The 12602-nt window shown below is 39.8% G+C and overlaps 3 protein-coding genes across 3 annotated transcripts; 1 reads left to right on the forward strand and 2 right to left on the reverse strand.

The window, feature by feature from the left end:
• Positions 1–867: 867 nt before the first annotated feature.
• On the reverse strand, positions 868–2704 carry LOC115410116 (zinc finger protein 717-like). The gene is made up of 3 exons (XM_030121562.1): positions 2586–2704; positions 2162–2360; positions 868–2084 (listed from the first exon to the last, which is right to left on the reverse strand). The coding sequence occupies exons 2-3, from the start codon at positions 2349–2351 to the stop codon at positions 1159–1161; spliced, it is 1116 nt and encodes a 371-aa protein (XP_029977422.1). The 5' UTR covers positions 2352–2360; positions 2586–2704; the 3' UTR covers positions 868–1158.
• An 823-nt stretch (positions 2705–3527) lies between these two features.
• On the reverse strand, positions 3528–8577 carry pkmyt1 (protein kinase, membrane associated tyrosine/threonine 1). The gene is made up of 8 exons (XM_030121561.1): positions 8437–8577; positions 7086–7490; positions 6695–6932; positions 6280–6559; positions 6074–6180; positions 5808–5980; positions 5311–5528; positions 3528–4273 (listed from the first exon to the last, which is right to left on the reverse strand). Exons 2-8 carry the CDS (start codon positions 7458–7460, stop codon positions 3886–3888), a joined length of 1779 nt encoding a protein of 592 aa, XP_029977421.1. The 5' UTR covers positions 7461–7490; positions 8437–8577; the 3' UTR covers positions 3528–3885.
• Positions 8578–8609: 32 nt separating this feature from the next.
• On the forward strand, positions 8610–12322 carry LOC115410117 (elongin-B). The gene is made up of 4 exons (XM_030121563.1): positions 8610–8710; positions 9769–9903; positions 10119–10227; positions 11321–12322. Exons 1-4 carry the CDS (start codon positions 8708–8710, stop codon positions 11431–11433), a joined length of 360 nt encoding a protein of 119 aa, XP_029977423.1. The 5' UTR covers positions 8610–8707; the 3' UTR covers positions 11434–12322.
• Positions 12323–12602: the final 280 nt, after the last annotated feature.

The raw sequence follows: 12602 nt of genomic DNA on the forward strand, positions 1-12602 counted from the left end.
ACTTTTTGTCATAGGAATAAAGGTCACACTAAAAACTATCTATAGAAAATAATTCAGATTTTTTGGAGTGTGTGCTTTTAATACTTTTGCCCCTCTCCTTCCTTCATTGTAATCACTCATTTATCCATATGGTTGTGAAAGTGTTTATCATATAGTTCCATAGATGGCAGAGGTTTCGATTATTTGTACTAACTGTTGTAATAGTAGTATATCCACTGTTAATACTTGTTATGTAGTCGTACTATTAACAGTCATGGACCTTTGTTCTGCTTATTGGTAATTATACTAACACCAGCTGATCTACTTTTGACAGTTCTAGTTCAGTTACCTGTGCATCCATGTGTCTCCCCCCACTCCCCCAGTCTCTCTCTCTCCTCCTTTACCCTCTCTTGTTTACCCCAACTGGTCAAGGCAGACGGCCATCCCCCAGGAGTCAGGGTCTGCTTGAGGTTTCTGCTGTTAGAAGGAAGTTTTTCCTCACCACTGTCACCAGTCACAAGTGTTTGCTCCTGGAGGATTCTGTTGGGTTTCTGTAAATTGGCTTGAGAGTCTGGTTTCAACCGGTTCTTTATGGAAAGTGCCATGAGATAACTTTCGTTATGATTTGGCGTTATATAAATAAAATTAGATATGATTTGAAATAATGCACACATATTTAGAGTATTTTCTAGTTGTAACGTAATAGTGAGAATGTTCATTACAGTCACACAGTATAGCAGATCTTTACCCATTCCCACAGATGGTGTAAAATGTTTAAAGAACCAGGTCGTCATGAAGGTTGTGATCTGCTTATCAATGCAAATATTACAAACATCTTCTACAGTGTCAATGTAAAGTGAGCTCTTCAACACATACAGGACATTTAACTGTGTATAAGTACCAAACACATTTATTTTCAGTTGGAAATATGTGCAGATTCACATCAAGCCCAGGGTGAGTAACACACAGATATCAACATCTGACAAAGAACAGTAAGGCAGGATGAGTAGTAATTCTCAGATTGTGCTTCCTTTGAGATTTCAGTCGCCAGGTTGTCCTCAGTTGAGTCCGATTAGAGAAGGCACATTTACTTTAATTTGCTCATGTGAAGTCCACAAAAATGCAGGTCCTTACAGTGTCCTTCTCGTAATATTAATGAGACAGCAAGAATAGAAAGACTCACTGGTGGGTTTGCTCGTGTTTCTTCATGTTACTTGAGTGACTGAAACTTTTGCCACAGTGGCTGCATCCAAACGGCTTCTCTCCGGTGTGGTAACGCAGATGCACCGTCAGGTATCCCGACTGACTGAAGCGCTTCCCACACACTGAGCAGCAGTACGGCTTCTCCCCCGTGTGAACCCTGTTGTGTTTCTTGTAGTCGCCTGCGTGTCTGAAGGTGCGACCACAGAGCGAACAGCAGTAGTGCTTTCTGACTTTCCTCTCCATCGCCCGTGAACCTAAACTACTGGTTTTAGTATTTGTTTGAGGCATGTGTCGATTTCCTGACTCTCCGTAACTGCTGTTGTTGTTATTGAATCTATGAGACATTGCCACAGGATCCATCACATCCACCGGTGGTTCCTCCATGCCATTGTGGTCTGGACTGAACATAGCTCCTGGTTCGCTGTAGAGTCCTTCACTGGCCTGAGGAGAGTCTGGGTTCAGTCTGCTCATAGATGTAGTGCTTGTCGTAGCATCATCGTAAAAATAGGTAGTTGTGTTCATGGCATCTTCATCCGATGTAGGTTCTACTTTCATTTTATTTGACGTAAAGAGCAAATCAGAATCACTTTTGGAGATTTTTACTGCGATAGAGTCTGCATAATTTGAAACTAGTGCTTTATTCATGTCTGCTTTGTGAGATTTGAAGTTGCCTATGATGTTTCCGTCATGTACTCCTGTTGCAGCTTTAGGGGTGAGACAGGATGCAGCCAGTGAGGTGAAGGTTTCTTCACATTCGAGGTCTTCATAAGGATCTGAAGCACAGATTACATCTACATCCTCATTAGAAGAGATGAGTTCAATGTCCTCTTCTAGCTCGTCCTGCTTCTGCTGCAGCTCTGGCTCGGCTTGCAGGGATGTGGGGGACATGTGTGGCACAATTTCTGCAAACATTACAAACAGATGTCAGTTTTACACGCAGGTTCAACCTTCTGTAACACCTGTGTAGTTACAGTCTTACCGTCATTGCACAGTTTTAACTTGTCCTGGAGCTCATGCAGTCTCCTCTTCAGACTCTGGTTTTCTCTTTGAGTTCTGGCAGTTTTTTCCTGATACTCAAACACCGTCTCTTTCACGACCTCCAAAACCTCCAGGACTGCTTTAGACAGAAGCTTCTCCACTCTGGCACTCAGACGCTCGATTTTAGACATTTTTGTGAACTGCAAAAACGTAAGCAGGTTTGTTCTAGTCACACAGGACTCATTTTTAACTCGTTATAACATCATGTTATCGCTGTATTATCATTTAGATCTGATCATTTTGCACCTAACGTCGCTTGATACCACTGCAAAATACAGATAAACAGCATAGATACAACTGAGTGATCATAGACAGGTCTAAAGGAAATAATGCATCTTCTTATAAATTCAACATTACAAACATACCTTATGTTTGGCTCCTACAGTGCACAAAATCCGTGTGTAAATCCACAAGCTGTTTAATAAATAAATAGATCTATTGTGTATACAACATAACCGTGATCCTGGTCTTCTTCTGTTATTTAGTGAGTGTGTGCTTTTAGGACCTCTACCGCCACCCTATGGATAGAAGCTCACATTAAACCCTGTGATAATTAGGTTGTGTGGAACTGCATTAATAAACTGCATAATAAGTCTAAAATTAACAACTACAACAACAACAATGATAATAATAATAATAAATACATTACTCTTTAATCTGCCCAGTAGTATTTTTTAAGTTGTAGAGATGAGATGATAAAAAAATCATGTGCTTCTTTTTAGGAAGCAAAATTGTTTTACAAGAAAAAAAAAAGAACATTTCTATTAAATATATAAAGCTTATATTGATACAAAATATGAAACATAAGAAGGGGCAGAAAGGTTAGAGTTAGGAAAATGTAAAGTGAAATGAAAAGTGTGTGTAATGTCAGAGGGAAACAGCATGTGCTTTGTGTGCTTTAAAACTCACATTTCAGCAGAATAAACTTCGCATTTTACAGCACTTTTAAAATAAGAGTTAAATAAGCATAAGATAACGAGGGGCCAAGTATGGCCCTGCAGGCTGCAAGTAGTGCATTCTAAATTCCATCTAAGGATAAGTCAAGTAGTACATCGTGTCTTGACTGGCTGCATATTTTTCATGCAGGTTAAGATACTGATGGAATCAGTGTATGCATGCTTTTACTTCTACCCAAAAGGCCCCTGAGACTACTGCCACATTAATGTTAAGTATTTGATGCTTTTTATGGACTTTTAAAATACATAGAACACAATTATAACCCCCCCCCCCCCTCATGACCCTCTTGAAGATTAAGCAATTTGGAAAATGAATGAACATTTTACATCAAAAACAAATGAGTCAGATTCTATATTTTGAGGTGCCTTAAAAGCCAACTGATTTCCCCTCAGTTTATTTTCTTTGGAGATACAGGAGATTAAACTCATGAGGTACATGGCTATGAGTTCAAATATATTCAACAATAAAATGAGGACTTGTCATTTTAGCAACAAATTGCATTTGCTCAAATGTAAAAAGTGCATAAAAGTCTGCTTACATATTCACACTTATCCTAGTCTTGTTAAATTAAGTTGTTGAAGTTCTATAAAAAAAATGGCAAAAATAGTTCAGTAAACTGATGAGGGAATTTTACACATTCATTTTACCAGCCACCTTAAAGCACAAAAACAAAAAAAAGCTTTTTTCTCTGAATGTCTTTTGGCAGTCTCATAGCTGTCCCTCCATGGCAGTTTCCTCAAACAGGTTGAGCAAGTTCTTTGGTTCGAAGTTTTGGCGGGGGAAATCTTTTTCGGCTATAACCCAGTTGCGACCTCGACCACTTCGCGGCACAGACTTTTTGGATGAAGAGCGTCGGCATGATGTGGAGGTTTTATTCACGCTGTCGGTGTGACTCTCCGTATGTATGGGGCTTGCACTGGGCGTCATTGTATAGCAGGAACCATTTGTGTGGATACTGGATGGGGTCTGTGCTAAGTTACAGGACAACCAATCATCTGACACTGAGCGATTGGGTGTATGGGGGGGACTTCGATGGCGTGCTGGTGAATCTGGAAGAGGAGTGGATGTGCTTTCCATAGACAGTCTTGTTTTCAACCTGTGAAATGAAGGAAATATAAACATAAGAATATGAATGTATCAAAAGTAAAGGTTTCTGTAGTTTCTCAGCAACTTATATATGTTTTAAGAACTTTTTAAAATTATTCTAAATGGAATAAAGCACCTCTCTCCTCTCAGTCCAATGAAAAAGACCAAGTATAAAACTAAGTGACTGTTTCACACCGCCATGGAGAAGAGAAGACACTTTCCCAAGCTTCTCTGTTGAGGCACAGAGTAGTAGAGTCACATCTGATGAAATCCTGATTGCAACAGGTAATTATAGCTGTTAACCATGTATTTAATCCTTCTACCTGTCTGAAAACACCTATGAGCAAACTTTACAGCATGGGTAGATTTTCCACAGCCTGAAAAGAGGGTAGAATTCTTGGTTACTTAACATACAATTTCTGAAAGGCAATTACAGACTTTTTGCTGAATGATGCGGAAAACTTTTATGCACTGGAGCTTTAAGTCAGGGGTGTCCAATCCTGGTCCTTGAGAGCTACTATCCTGCATGTTTTAGATGTTTCCCTCTTCCAGCACACCTGACAGTCATTATCAGGTTTCTGCAGAGCTTGGTGATAGACTTATCATTTGAATCAGGTGTGTTGGAAGAGGGATACATCTAAAACATGCAGGATAGTAGCTCTGACCAGAATCAGAATCAGGACCAGAATTGGACACCCCTGCTTGAAGTCGTCTTTCACATGAGATTGCAATGATGCCAACATGAAAATCAGCAGGTCATGTTTCCAATGCAACTCTATTGCATGATAATAAAAAAACAAACAAACAATCATCAATCAAGACCTGTGAAAATTGCATTTAACTCTATAATTATAGCCCTATATTAGAAGGTTTTATACTTTTTAAGGAACTGTAAAAACCTGTAGAATAAAAACCACAAGGCCAAGTTAAAAGCAACAAGAACATCAGTACATGTTTTTCATCACTGTAGATATTCAAACAAGAAAGAATCTTACAGATAGGAAGAGCATTTAAACATATTTAGCCCTACAAAGACAAGTTCTCTACCTGTGTGAGAAGTTGGGCGAAAGCACTGGCTTGATAGGATCAGCCAAAAACACTGCCTCATCATCTGTACTCCCTGAGTCAGCTTGCATGGCGCTGAGGGGCAGGGTTAGGTCTCTGTCCCAGCTGTCCTTGGGGGGAGTGCAGGGAACAGGTTTGGTCCAGTGAAGGAAGGGTAGGTGAAGGAAGGATAGGAGTCTACACCCAAAGCATACTGCCAACTATGAGAAAAAGATTAGCAAAACAGAAAAAATAACATTAAACCTTTATGTTTGTGAGTCTGAATGTTGTTAACTAATGTTTAAAATACAGACTTCAATTAACAGTTCCCATTTAAACACACATAACTTCTAAATGCAAGGAGTCTCTCATGTACAAGTGCACAAGTCGGCAAAATATATTACACAAGTCTGGTCATTGATTCATATTTAATGCCAAAATGTCACATATACATTTTTTACTTTTAAAATCACATCAGGGTTGGTTGGTCTACAGATTACCTGACAGATGGAAGTGAGTGCGAGCACTGCCTCTGTGAGTACAAGGTAGATACGTCTCTTCCATCTGCGTTTTCTAACAGCTGGTAGAGAAAGAAGCTCAGAAACTGTTAGTCTCTGCAAGGGTTCGGGGGCCAACATCATCCGCAGTACTGTCTGAAGCTCAACTGACAGGCCTGCAAACCCACAAATACAGATGAACACACAAAAAGGTTACTTGAAGAAAAGAGGGGAAAAATACATGGGATTTAAAAGAGACTGAATCCTACCATTGGTAACTTCTGATGGGAGGCAGCCTTGTCTGAGCTGCTGCCAGCCTTCCCCACCATTAGGAACCTCAATGTTACAGGCGAGCTCCAGAATAGAAACGCCCAAACTGAACGAGGAATAGATAATATTTATGTAGTATGTTGAGTGATTTTAATGTAGTGAAGTTGAAATATGGTTCAAGTGTTCTAACTTGTGCTTTATATACCTGAAAACATCTGCAGCAGGTCCATACTCCCCACGAAGCAGCTCAGGAGCCATGTATCTGGGATCTCCCTCCTGAACATCCTCTTTCACTTTACCCTCTGCAGGGTCTGTACTGTTTTGCTTGAACTCAAGCAACAGCCCAAAGTCCCCTAACTTCAGACGGCCAGATGCAGTGATGAGCACATTGGCAGGCTTGAGGTCCAGATGCACAAAACCATGGGAGTGTAAGTGCTGCAGTGCTGACAGAAGATCACAGAGGTAGTCCCACGCTGCAGGCTCATCTGCATTGTAATAACGTTACAAAAAATGTCAATAACTATGAGAGTGTAAGAGTAAACTAGAGTAAGAAGAGCATATCATGTGTAGCACAGTCTACAATATCATCAACCAATTTTTGTTGTGTCTTTGCCACAGACCTGGTCCAGGAGGTTGGTTCTCAGCGTGGAGCAACAAGCTGGTACTACATAACTCTGTCTGAATGTAGAGTCGTCCATACTCCTCCCAGGCTGCTACAAACTTCAGGATGTGAGGGTGGGGACAGAGGCGCTCATGGTTTCTAGCTTCTTTCAGACTCCGGCTCCTCTCGCTCTTGCTTCTAAAGCGATGAGTAGAACGTTTGACTGCATACTGTCGGCCATCCTCATTGCTTTGCACCTAAAAAAATCAAAAACAGGCAGAGGTTTCATCTTATGTTCAAGGAATTCCTTCTTGCAATGCATGTCGTCTCATTACAAAATTAAATATATGTGAGTTAATGTCAACAATACATATTTTATCTCTTACACTCATATCTGAAATCTCTCTTACCTTGTAGACCTCTCCAAAGGAGCCTCTTCCCAGCAAACCCAAATTAGTGAAGCACTGACTGTAATAGGATTGATGCTTGCTGGGATCATACACTGAACTCGGCGGAGGGGATTTACTCAGGGAATGAGATAAGGGTGTCCAAGGGGATGGATGCTGGGGGAACATCCTGCTAAGTGGGGCACATCCTTTGGATGGTGGCCGTGGGGGCACTGAATTTGAGAGCCGGGTAGGAGATGGGAAGGATGATGTGGATGTTGAGGATGAGGAATGAGGGTGGCGGCGCTTTTTGAGTGAAAAGGACTGCTCTGCAAGGGAAAAGTGAGCTGGAAGAGGGAGAGACATTCTGGCCACTGTGGTTTCCACTGCCAAAGACATGGTGTGTGGACCTTTTCAGAAGCTAGCAACCTGCAACAGCAAAAAGAAAAGCTATTAACCTCCTAAGACCCAGGAAATGTCAGCAAAGTACAAGCTTTTTTTTTTTTTTTTTTTTTAAATTACATAAGTGCCTATATTGGAAACACCATGATGCAACAGTTTTTTCAGATGCAGCTTTTAAAATTTTTATGGTATGTTCTTTGTGGTGGACAGTTTTCTTTCCTTTTTTTGTATAAAGTTGTAAAACTCTTGTCCACAAATGTGGACAGAAAACCCATAGCTGGGTCTTAGAAGGTTAATACTAATTATTATTAATGTTCCATGTCATTTCTGCTAACCTCACACACTGGTATGACACTACCTCACCTATACCATCACTTCTTCATGTGAATACCAACACAAACATTGTAATCATTTGAGGAAAGAAATATTAATTCAATTTCATTCTCTTTCCATCTAACTGATATACCCACTAACATTATCCCTTTTCAGTCATCCTCGTTCGGCACCAAAAGATGTTTGAGAACCTTGGAGAACTTCAACAGCCTGTTTGACAGCAGCCAGTGTGTCATATCTGTACCTTCAGTGTCCTCCAAATGAATTACTGGTCAGTTTAATCCCCAATTCCATCCTCTACTAGTCTACACTGTGAAATGGACAGGTAAAATGTTGCTAACCACAGCCGCGGATACTAAAGAACCACTTTGTTAACAGTAAAATTTACAACAAGCAAACACTATCTATGACCTGATTCTCGGTTATATTACCGAAGAGGCAAAATTAGGTTAAGAAATTACTTTTCACAATAGTTAACAAACGTTACCTCTGCAAAAACAAATTATGGCTAACACTGACGAAGGGCGGACCCAGTCAAGAACATAACACACAAAACCAAGCTACTAGCTTACTTTAAGTCAAACGTCATGTAATTTTAACATATCAGCTCGAGAAAGGTCATATTAAATGCCATACAAACCATAGTCCAGCACTGAAGACAGTTTTCAACACCGGAGAACAACTGTTAAGACCACTGCTTCAGTCCGAATCAAACTGCAGGTAAAGCCGTCAAGGATGAAGACATTAGCTGGCGCCAAATTCTGAATATCAGACGCAGCGCTGCGTAGCTGCCTTTCGTGAATACAGACATACCTTTCTCCTAATTGCGCAATATCCGCAAGCGGTGCAGTCTGGGGTTCTGCTGCACAACACAGGGCTGGCGCAACTGGCTAGCTAGCTGACCACTTGAAATGGTAACGTATTTAATATTTTCTGTTTATAAATGTGGACAGTAATGTTTGAATTAACAATGAGCGTGTTTTTCAGTTTTTAACACTGTCCTAAAATACAATACTGTTTGACGAAGAAATGTTAGTGTTTGTGTTTGCTACCAAGCTAACGCTAAGTTTGCTAGCTTCGCCTTACCATTTATCGACAGACTAGCGAAGTAAGTTAGCCTGGCTAACCTTGATCATGATGTAAGCAGCGTTAAATTTAGGTTGGACAGATTAGCTATACTTAACGTACCGTCATTGTCACCACCACGTCGCCTTTTAACACAACTCCCAGGCCTTATCTAGACTTTGAAAATCTCAAAGCAGTTTAGCGTCGGCTAATTTAACGTTAGCTCAAAGCTCTGTCCACAGCATTACCTCACACTGTCTGAACTAGCTAATGGATGAAATAATTGTCATCAGCCTAAAATAAGTCCATCTGAGGTGTTTGAAAGGCATGAAACCTTACCAAGCCAAACCTCTAAAGAGTTCAGCTCTCTTAAAATGTCCCTACTGACAAGGAACGTAGAAACGCAGACTAACGTAAGATGTTATAAACAGTTTTTAGGGACAGATTTTGTCGATGATCTGCTAACATATTTTGAATAATACTGAACTGTCAGCTACCCTTCAAGTACACAGGACGACAAATTCACCTCGTTTTGTAGGGTTTACCAGAGGTTTTCAGAGGGCTTAAGTGTAGGTTGTCCTAGCATGTTCCTAAATGTTGTGAAGGAGTTAGGCACACAAAATACATGATATTTCACATAGTTCTGGTTTGACATTTTTGAAAGCTAGAGTAGATCAGTAATTAACATTTAATAATCGTAAGTTATGAGTTTGATCGATTTGAAGTGAGGTAGAGCAGTACTTTAGTTAATTGTCATGCTCAGAGAGAACTTACATTAATTTAGGTTAGGGTGTCCCCATATTGGCTTGGGTGTTGCGCCTAAGCCTTAAAATGGTTGTGAAAACCCTGCTTTGATGTTGTACTTTCTCACATTTTTTTTTTTTTTTTTTTTTTAACTTTCTTTAAGGATGTTTTCTTAATGATCCGGCGTCACAAGACCACAATCTTTACAGATGCCAAGGAGTCTACTACTGTCTATGAACTGAAGCGTATAGTAGAAGGGATCCTTAAAAGACCACCTGAAGACCAGCGTCTCTACAAAGTGAGTTTAGGACCTAGTGTATTTCTTGGCCTCATAACTTTTTTGTAGATTAATGGTGAAATACATGATGGTTAATTAGCAGTCTTATTAATAGTGGTGTCAATTTTTCTGTTATGTATATAATTTTCTACAATGAATCTACATCTGCTTGGGCAAATATGTGCATTTTTTAGGCATTAGGGGATTCCCTGACATTTTAGGTTTTTTTTTCTCAGGATGACCAGTTGCTAGAGGACAGCAAAACTCTAGGTGACTGTGGATTCACTAACCAGACTGCCAGACCTCAGGCTCCAGCTACTGTTGGTCTGGCTTTCCGAATCAATGGTAAGTTTAGTTATCTATATGTGTGCCTCTGAACTAATTGTCATCAATATAATTTAGGCTCTTTGCTGTGTTGCACTGCCAAGTGATCTGCTATGTTAAGTACATTTTCAGGGTTATTTTGTAAAGTAATTTTTATAGTTTTGATGCCACTTCTTTCATCTTTACTGCCCCTGCTTACTACATATGATGTGAGCTGTCAGTTTGAACATTGTCAAAAGTAGCCACTGATTTTACAGTAGAGTCTAGTTCACATGTGACCAAGCCCTCCATGACTTTTTTTTAAATTTTTTTTTATTTTAACGTAACTCTTACCATTAAATGAATATGTACCCCCTCTGCCCCGGTGACAGGTCCAACACTTCCTCAGTGTTGGGCAAGCCACTTGGAAAGTGTAGCAAGCCAAGCTATGAGTTACTCTACATTTATGAAGCTTCACTATGCTGAAGCTACCCAAAGAGGATGAAATACACATAGCAAGCTAAGCTACTACATCATGTCAAATATAGTTAAGTTTTAATTGAGCCAACTTCATCTGAGTCAATCACACAGTGAAAGACAATACAGATAGAATACTAGTACTACCAATGTGTATGTCATCACAAGAGGAAAGGAATAGTCAGACAAGACTGTGATGTTTCTCACATGAGGTGTCTGTTCTTGTCAAGAGAGAAGCAGATTAAAATTTGCATTGTGAAGACAGATGGTAAAAACATCAGTGATATCAATGCATTAAGGAAGTGCTTCACTCATTGCCTATGCAGTACAGCTTCCAGTATTTATTTTTTATTCCAAACCACACCAGAGAGCTCCACTGTGTTCATACTTCAGAAAGGCACTGAAAATTGCAGCTTGTATTGATGTAATTGCACCACTTGATCAATAAAAAAAGAAGCTACAGAAGAGCTATTTGATTCATAAAGTAGCAACAGTATCACCACATTACTGAGAAAGGTAGTTAAACTGCTGCCAGACACTGAAAACAGTTGCCACAGTAAATATTTGTAGCAGCAGCTTCAGCACATGACAGATTTAACCACATGCAACCGTGCGGACATGATGCAGCTAATATTTCCTTGTGTCCTTTGCCCTCCAGATGAGATGTTTGAGCAGCTGCACATCGAGGCCTTCTCCAGCCCCCCTGAACTCCCTGATGTGATGAAGCCTCAGGACTCTGGTAGCACTGCTAACGAACAGGCAGTGCAGTGATAGCAGGGAGAGGGAGGGATGGAAGTGGGTGTGTTTGTGGATTAACTGCAGTGGAGAAGTAGCGGCGTGGATATGTAATTTAAATTCAGTTGATAGATGGGGACATTATGGGTAACCGAGCCTATCCATTTTACCATCATGCTATCGTCCCAGAACACCCCCTCTCCCAACAACCACAAAAGTATGCTTCACAAGTATTTCTTCTGTAACTCATTTTGATTTCCACATCACATTCAGTTCTGCTCCTTGACTTTGATCCTACGCAACAAGTTGCTCAAATATTTGAGTGAAGAATTTGGTAATTTGGAAAGAATGATTGAGTGTGTGTGCGCGTGTGACTTAATTATTACCATTAATATTTTGGAAAAGGTGAAGGCGTAGTTGTGTGTCACAGTGCTATAGAAGTAACATGCATGGATAATGAGTCCGGTGTCTGAATCTGCAAACTGCATGAACAGATCAAAACAAAAAGGCTTTATTTTCAGATACAGATGAACTTTTGACTGATGTCTTCTTGGTCCCATGCTCCTAGTTTTGTTGTACATTTGATTTCATAGCTAGAAAAAAACGTCCTTATAATAATAATTATGTTAAAGGTTTTATTGTTGTCATTTTATGTCTACAGTATGTTTTACTTGTCAGTTCTTTGTAGTATGTTTCATGCACTGAGACCAAAGGCAGGTACCTCTTGGACAACAGAGGAGTGTTTGGTTGGACATTTTGTCTGTGACATAGAAATACACAAGAGGAGAGTTTTCTGTTTCCATTAAAAAATGCATTGATCACCACAGCACCAACATCAATTTGGCACCTTCCCTTAATCACACAAACATAGCCTGTAACTGTGAGCTTGCTTAATTAAAGGTTTTTCCTGTTTTGTTTTTTTACAGTTCTGGCTGAATTTTTTTTTTTCTCTTCAATTATTCATGGACATAACTGATGCATAACAAAAGCATTAAGTGGTTAAAAAAGAAGTCAAACATGAAAACTTGCCATTAAAAGAAAAAAGAAAAGAAAATGCAGACCATATGCAGGGTATACTCTATTTTACAATGGAAACCTTCACAGGTCATTGAAAAGCCTCATATCTCAAGTTTTATAAAGGTTATGCCTTAAAAGTAATTAAATAGTAATGCATTTTAGTTTGTGATGTAAATGTAATTGCATTT

Source organism: Sphaeramia orbicularis, chromosome 19, assembly GCF_902148855.1.
Source record: "Sphaeramia orbicularis chromosome 19, fSphaOr1.1, whole genome shotgun sequence".
NCBI classification, from domain to species: Eukaryota; Metazoa; Chordata; class Actinopteri; order Kurtiformes; family Apogonidae; genus Sphaeramia; species Sphaeramia orbicularis.

What these genes read in the sequence shown, in the direction of transcription:
- LOC115410116 (XM_030121562.1), bottom strand. Translation starts at nt 2,351, where the DNA reads ATGTCTAAAATCGAGCGTCTGAGTGCCAGAGTGGAGAAGCTTCTGTCT. An exon ending in GTTAAAACTGTGCAATGACG is followed by an intron (nt 2,085 to 2,161) that starts GTAAGACTGTAA and finishes TAATGTTTGCAG; the next exon opens with AAATTGTGCCACACATGTCC.
- pkmyt1 (XM_030121561.1), bottom strand. Translation starts at nt 7,460, where the DNA reads ATGTCTTTGGCAGTGGAAACCACAGTGGCCAGAATGTCTCTCCCTCTT. An exon ending in CACTCACTTCCATCTGTCAG is followed by an intron (nt 5,529 to 5,807) that starts GTAATCTGTAGA and finishes TTTTTCTCATAG; the next exon opens with TTGGCAGTATGCTTTGGGTG. An exon ending in TCGCCCAACTTCTCACACAG is followed by an intron (nt 4,274 to 5,310) that starts GTAGAGAACTTG and finishes TTCATTTCACAG; the next exon opens with GTTGAAAACAAGACTGTCTA.
- LOC115410117 (XM_030121563.1), top strand. An exon ending in AAGACCAGCGTCTCTACAAA is followed by an intron (nt 9,904 to 10,118) that starts GTGAGTTTAGGA and finishes TTTTTTTCTCAG; the next exon opens with GATGACCAGTTGCTAGAGGA. An exon ending in TCTGGCTTTCCGAATCAATG is followed by an intron (nt 10,228 to 11,320) that starts GTAAGTTTAGTT and finishes TTTGCCCTCCAG; the next exon opens with ATGAGATGTTTGAGCAGCTG.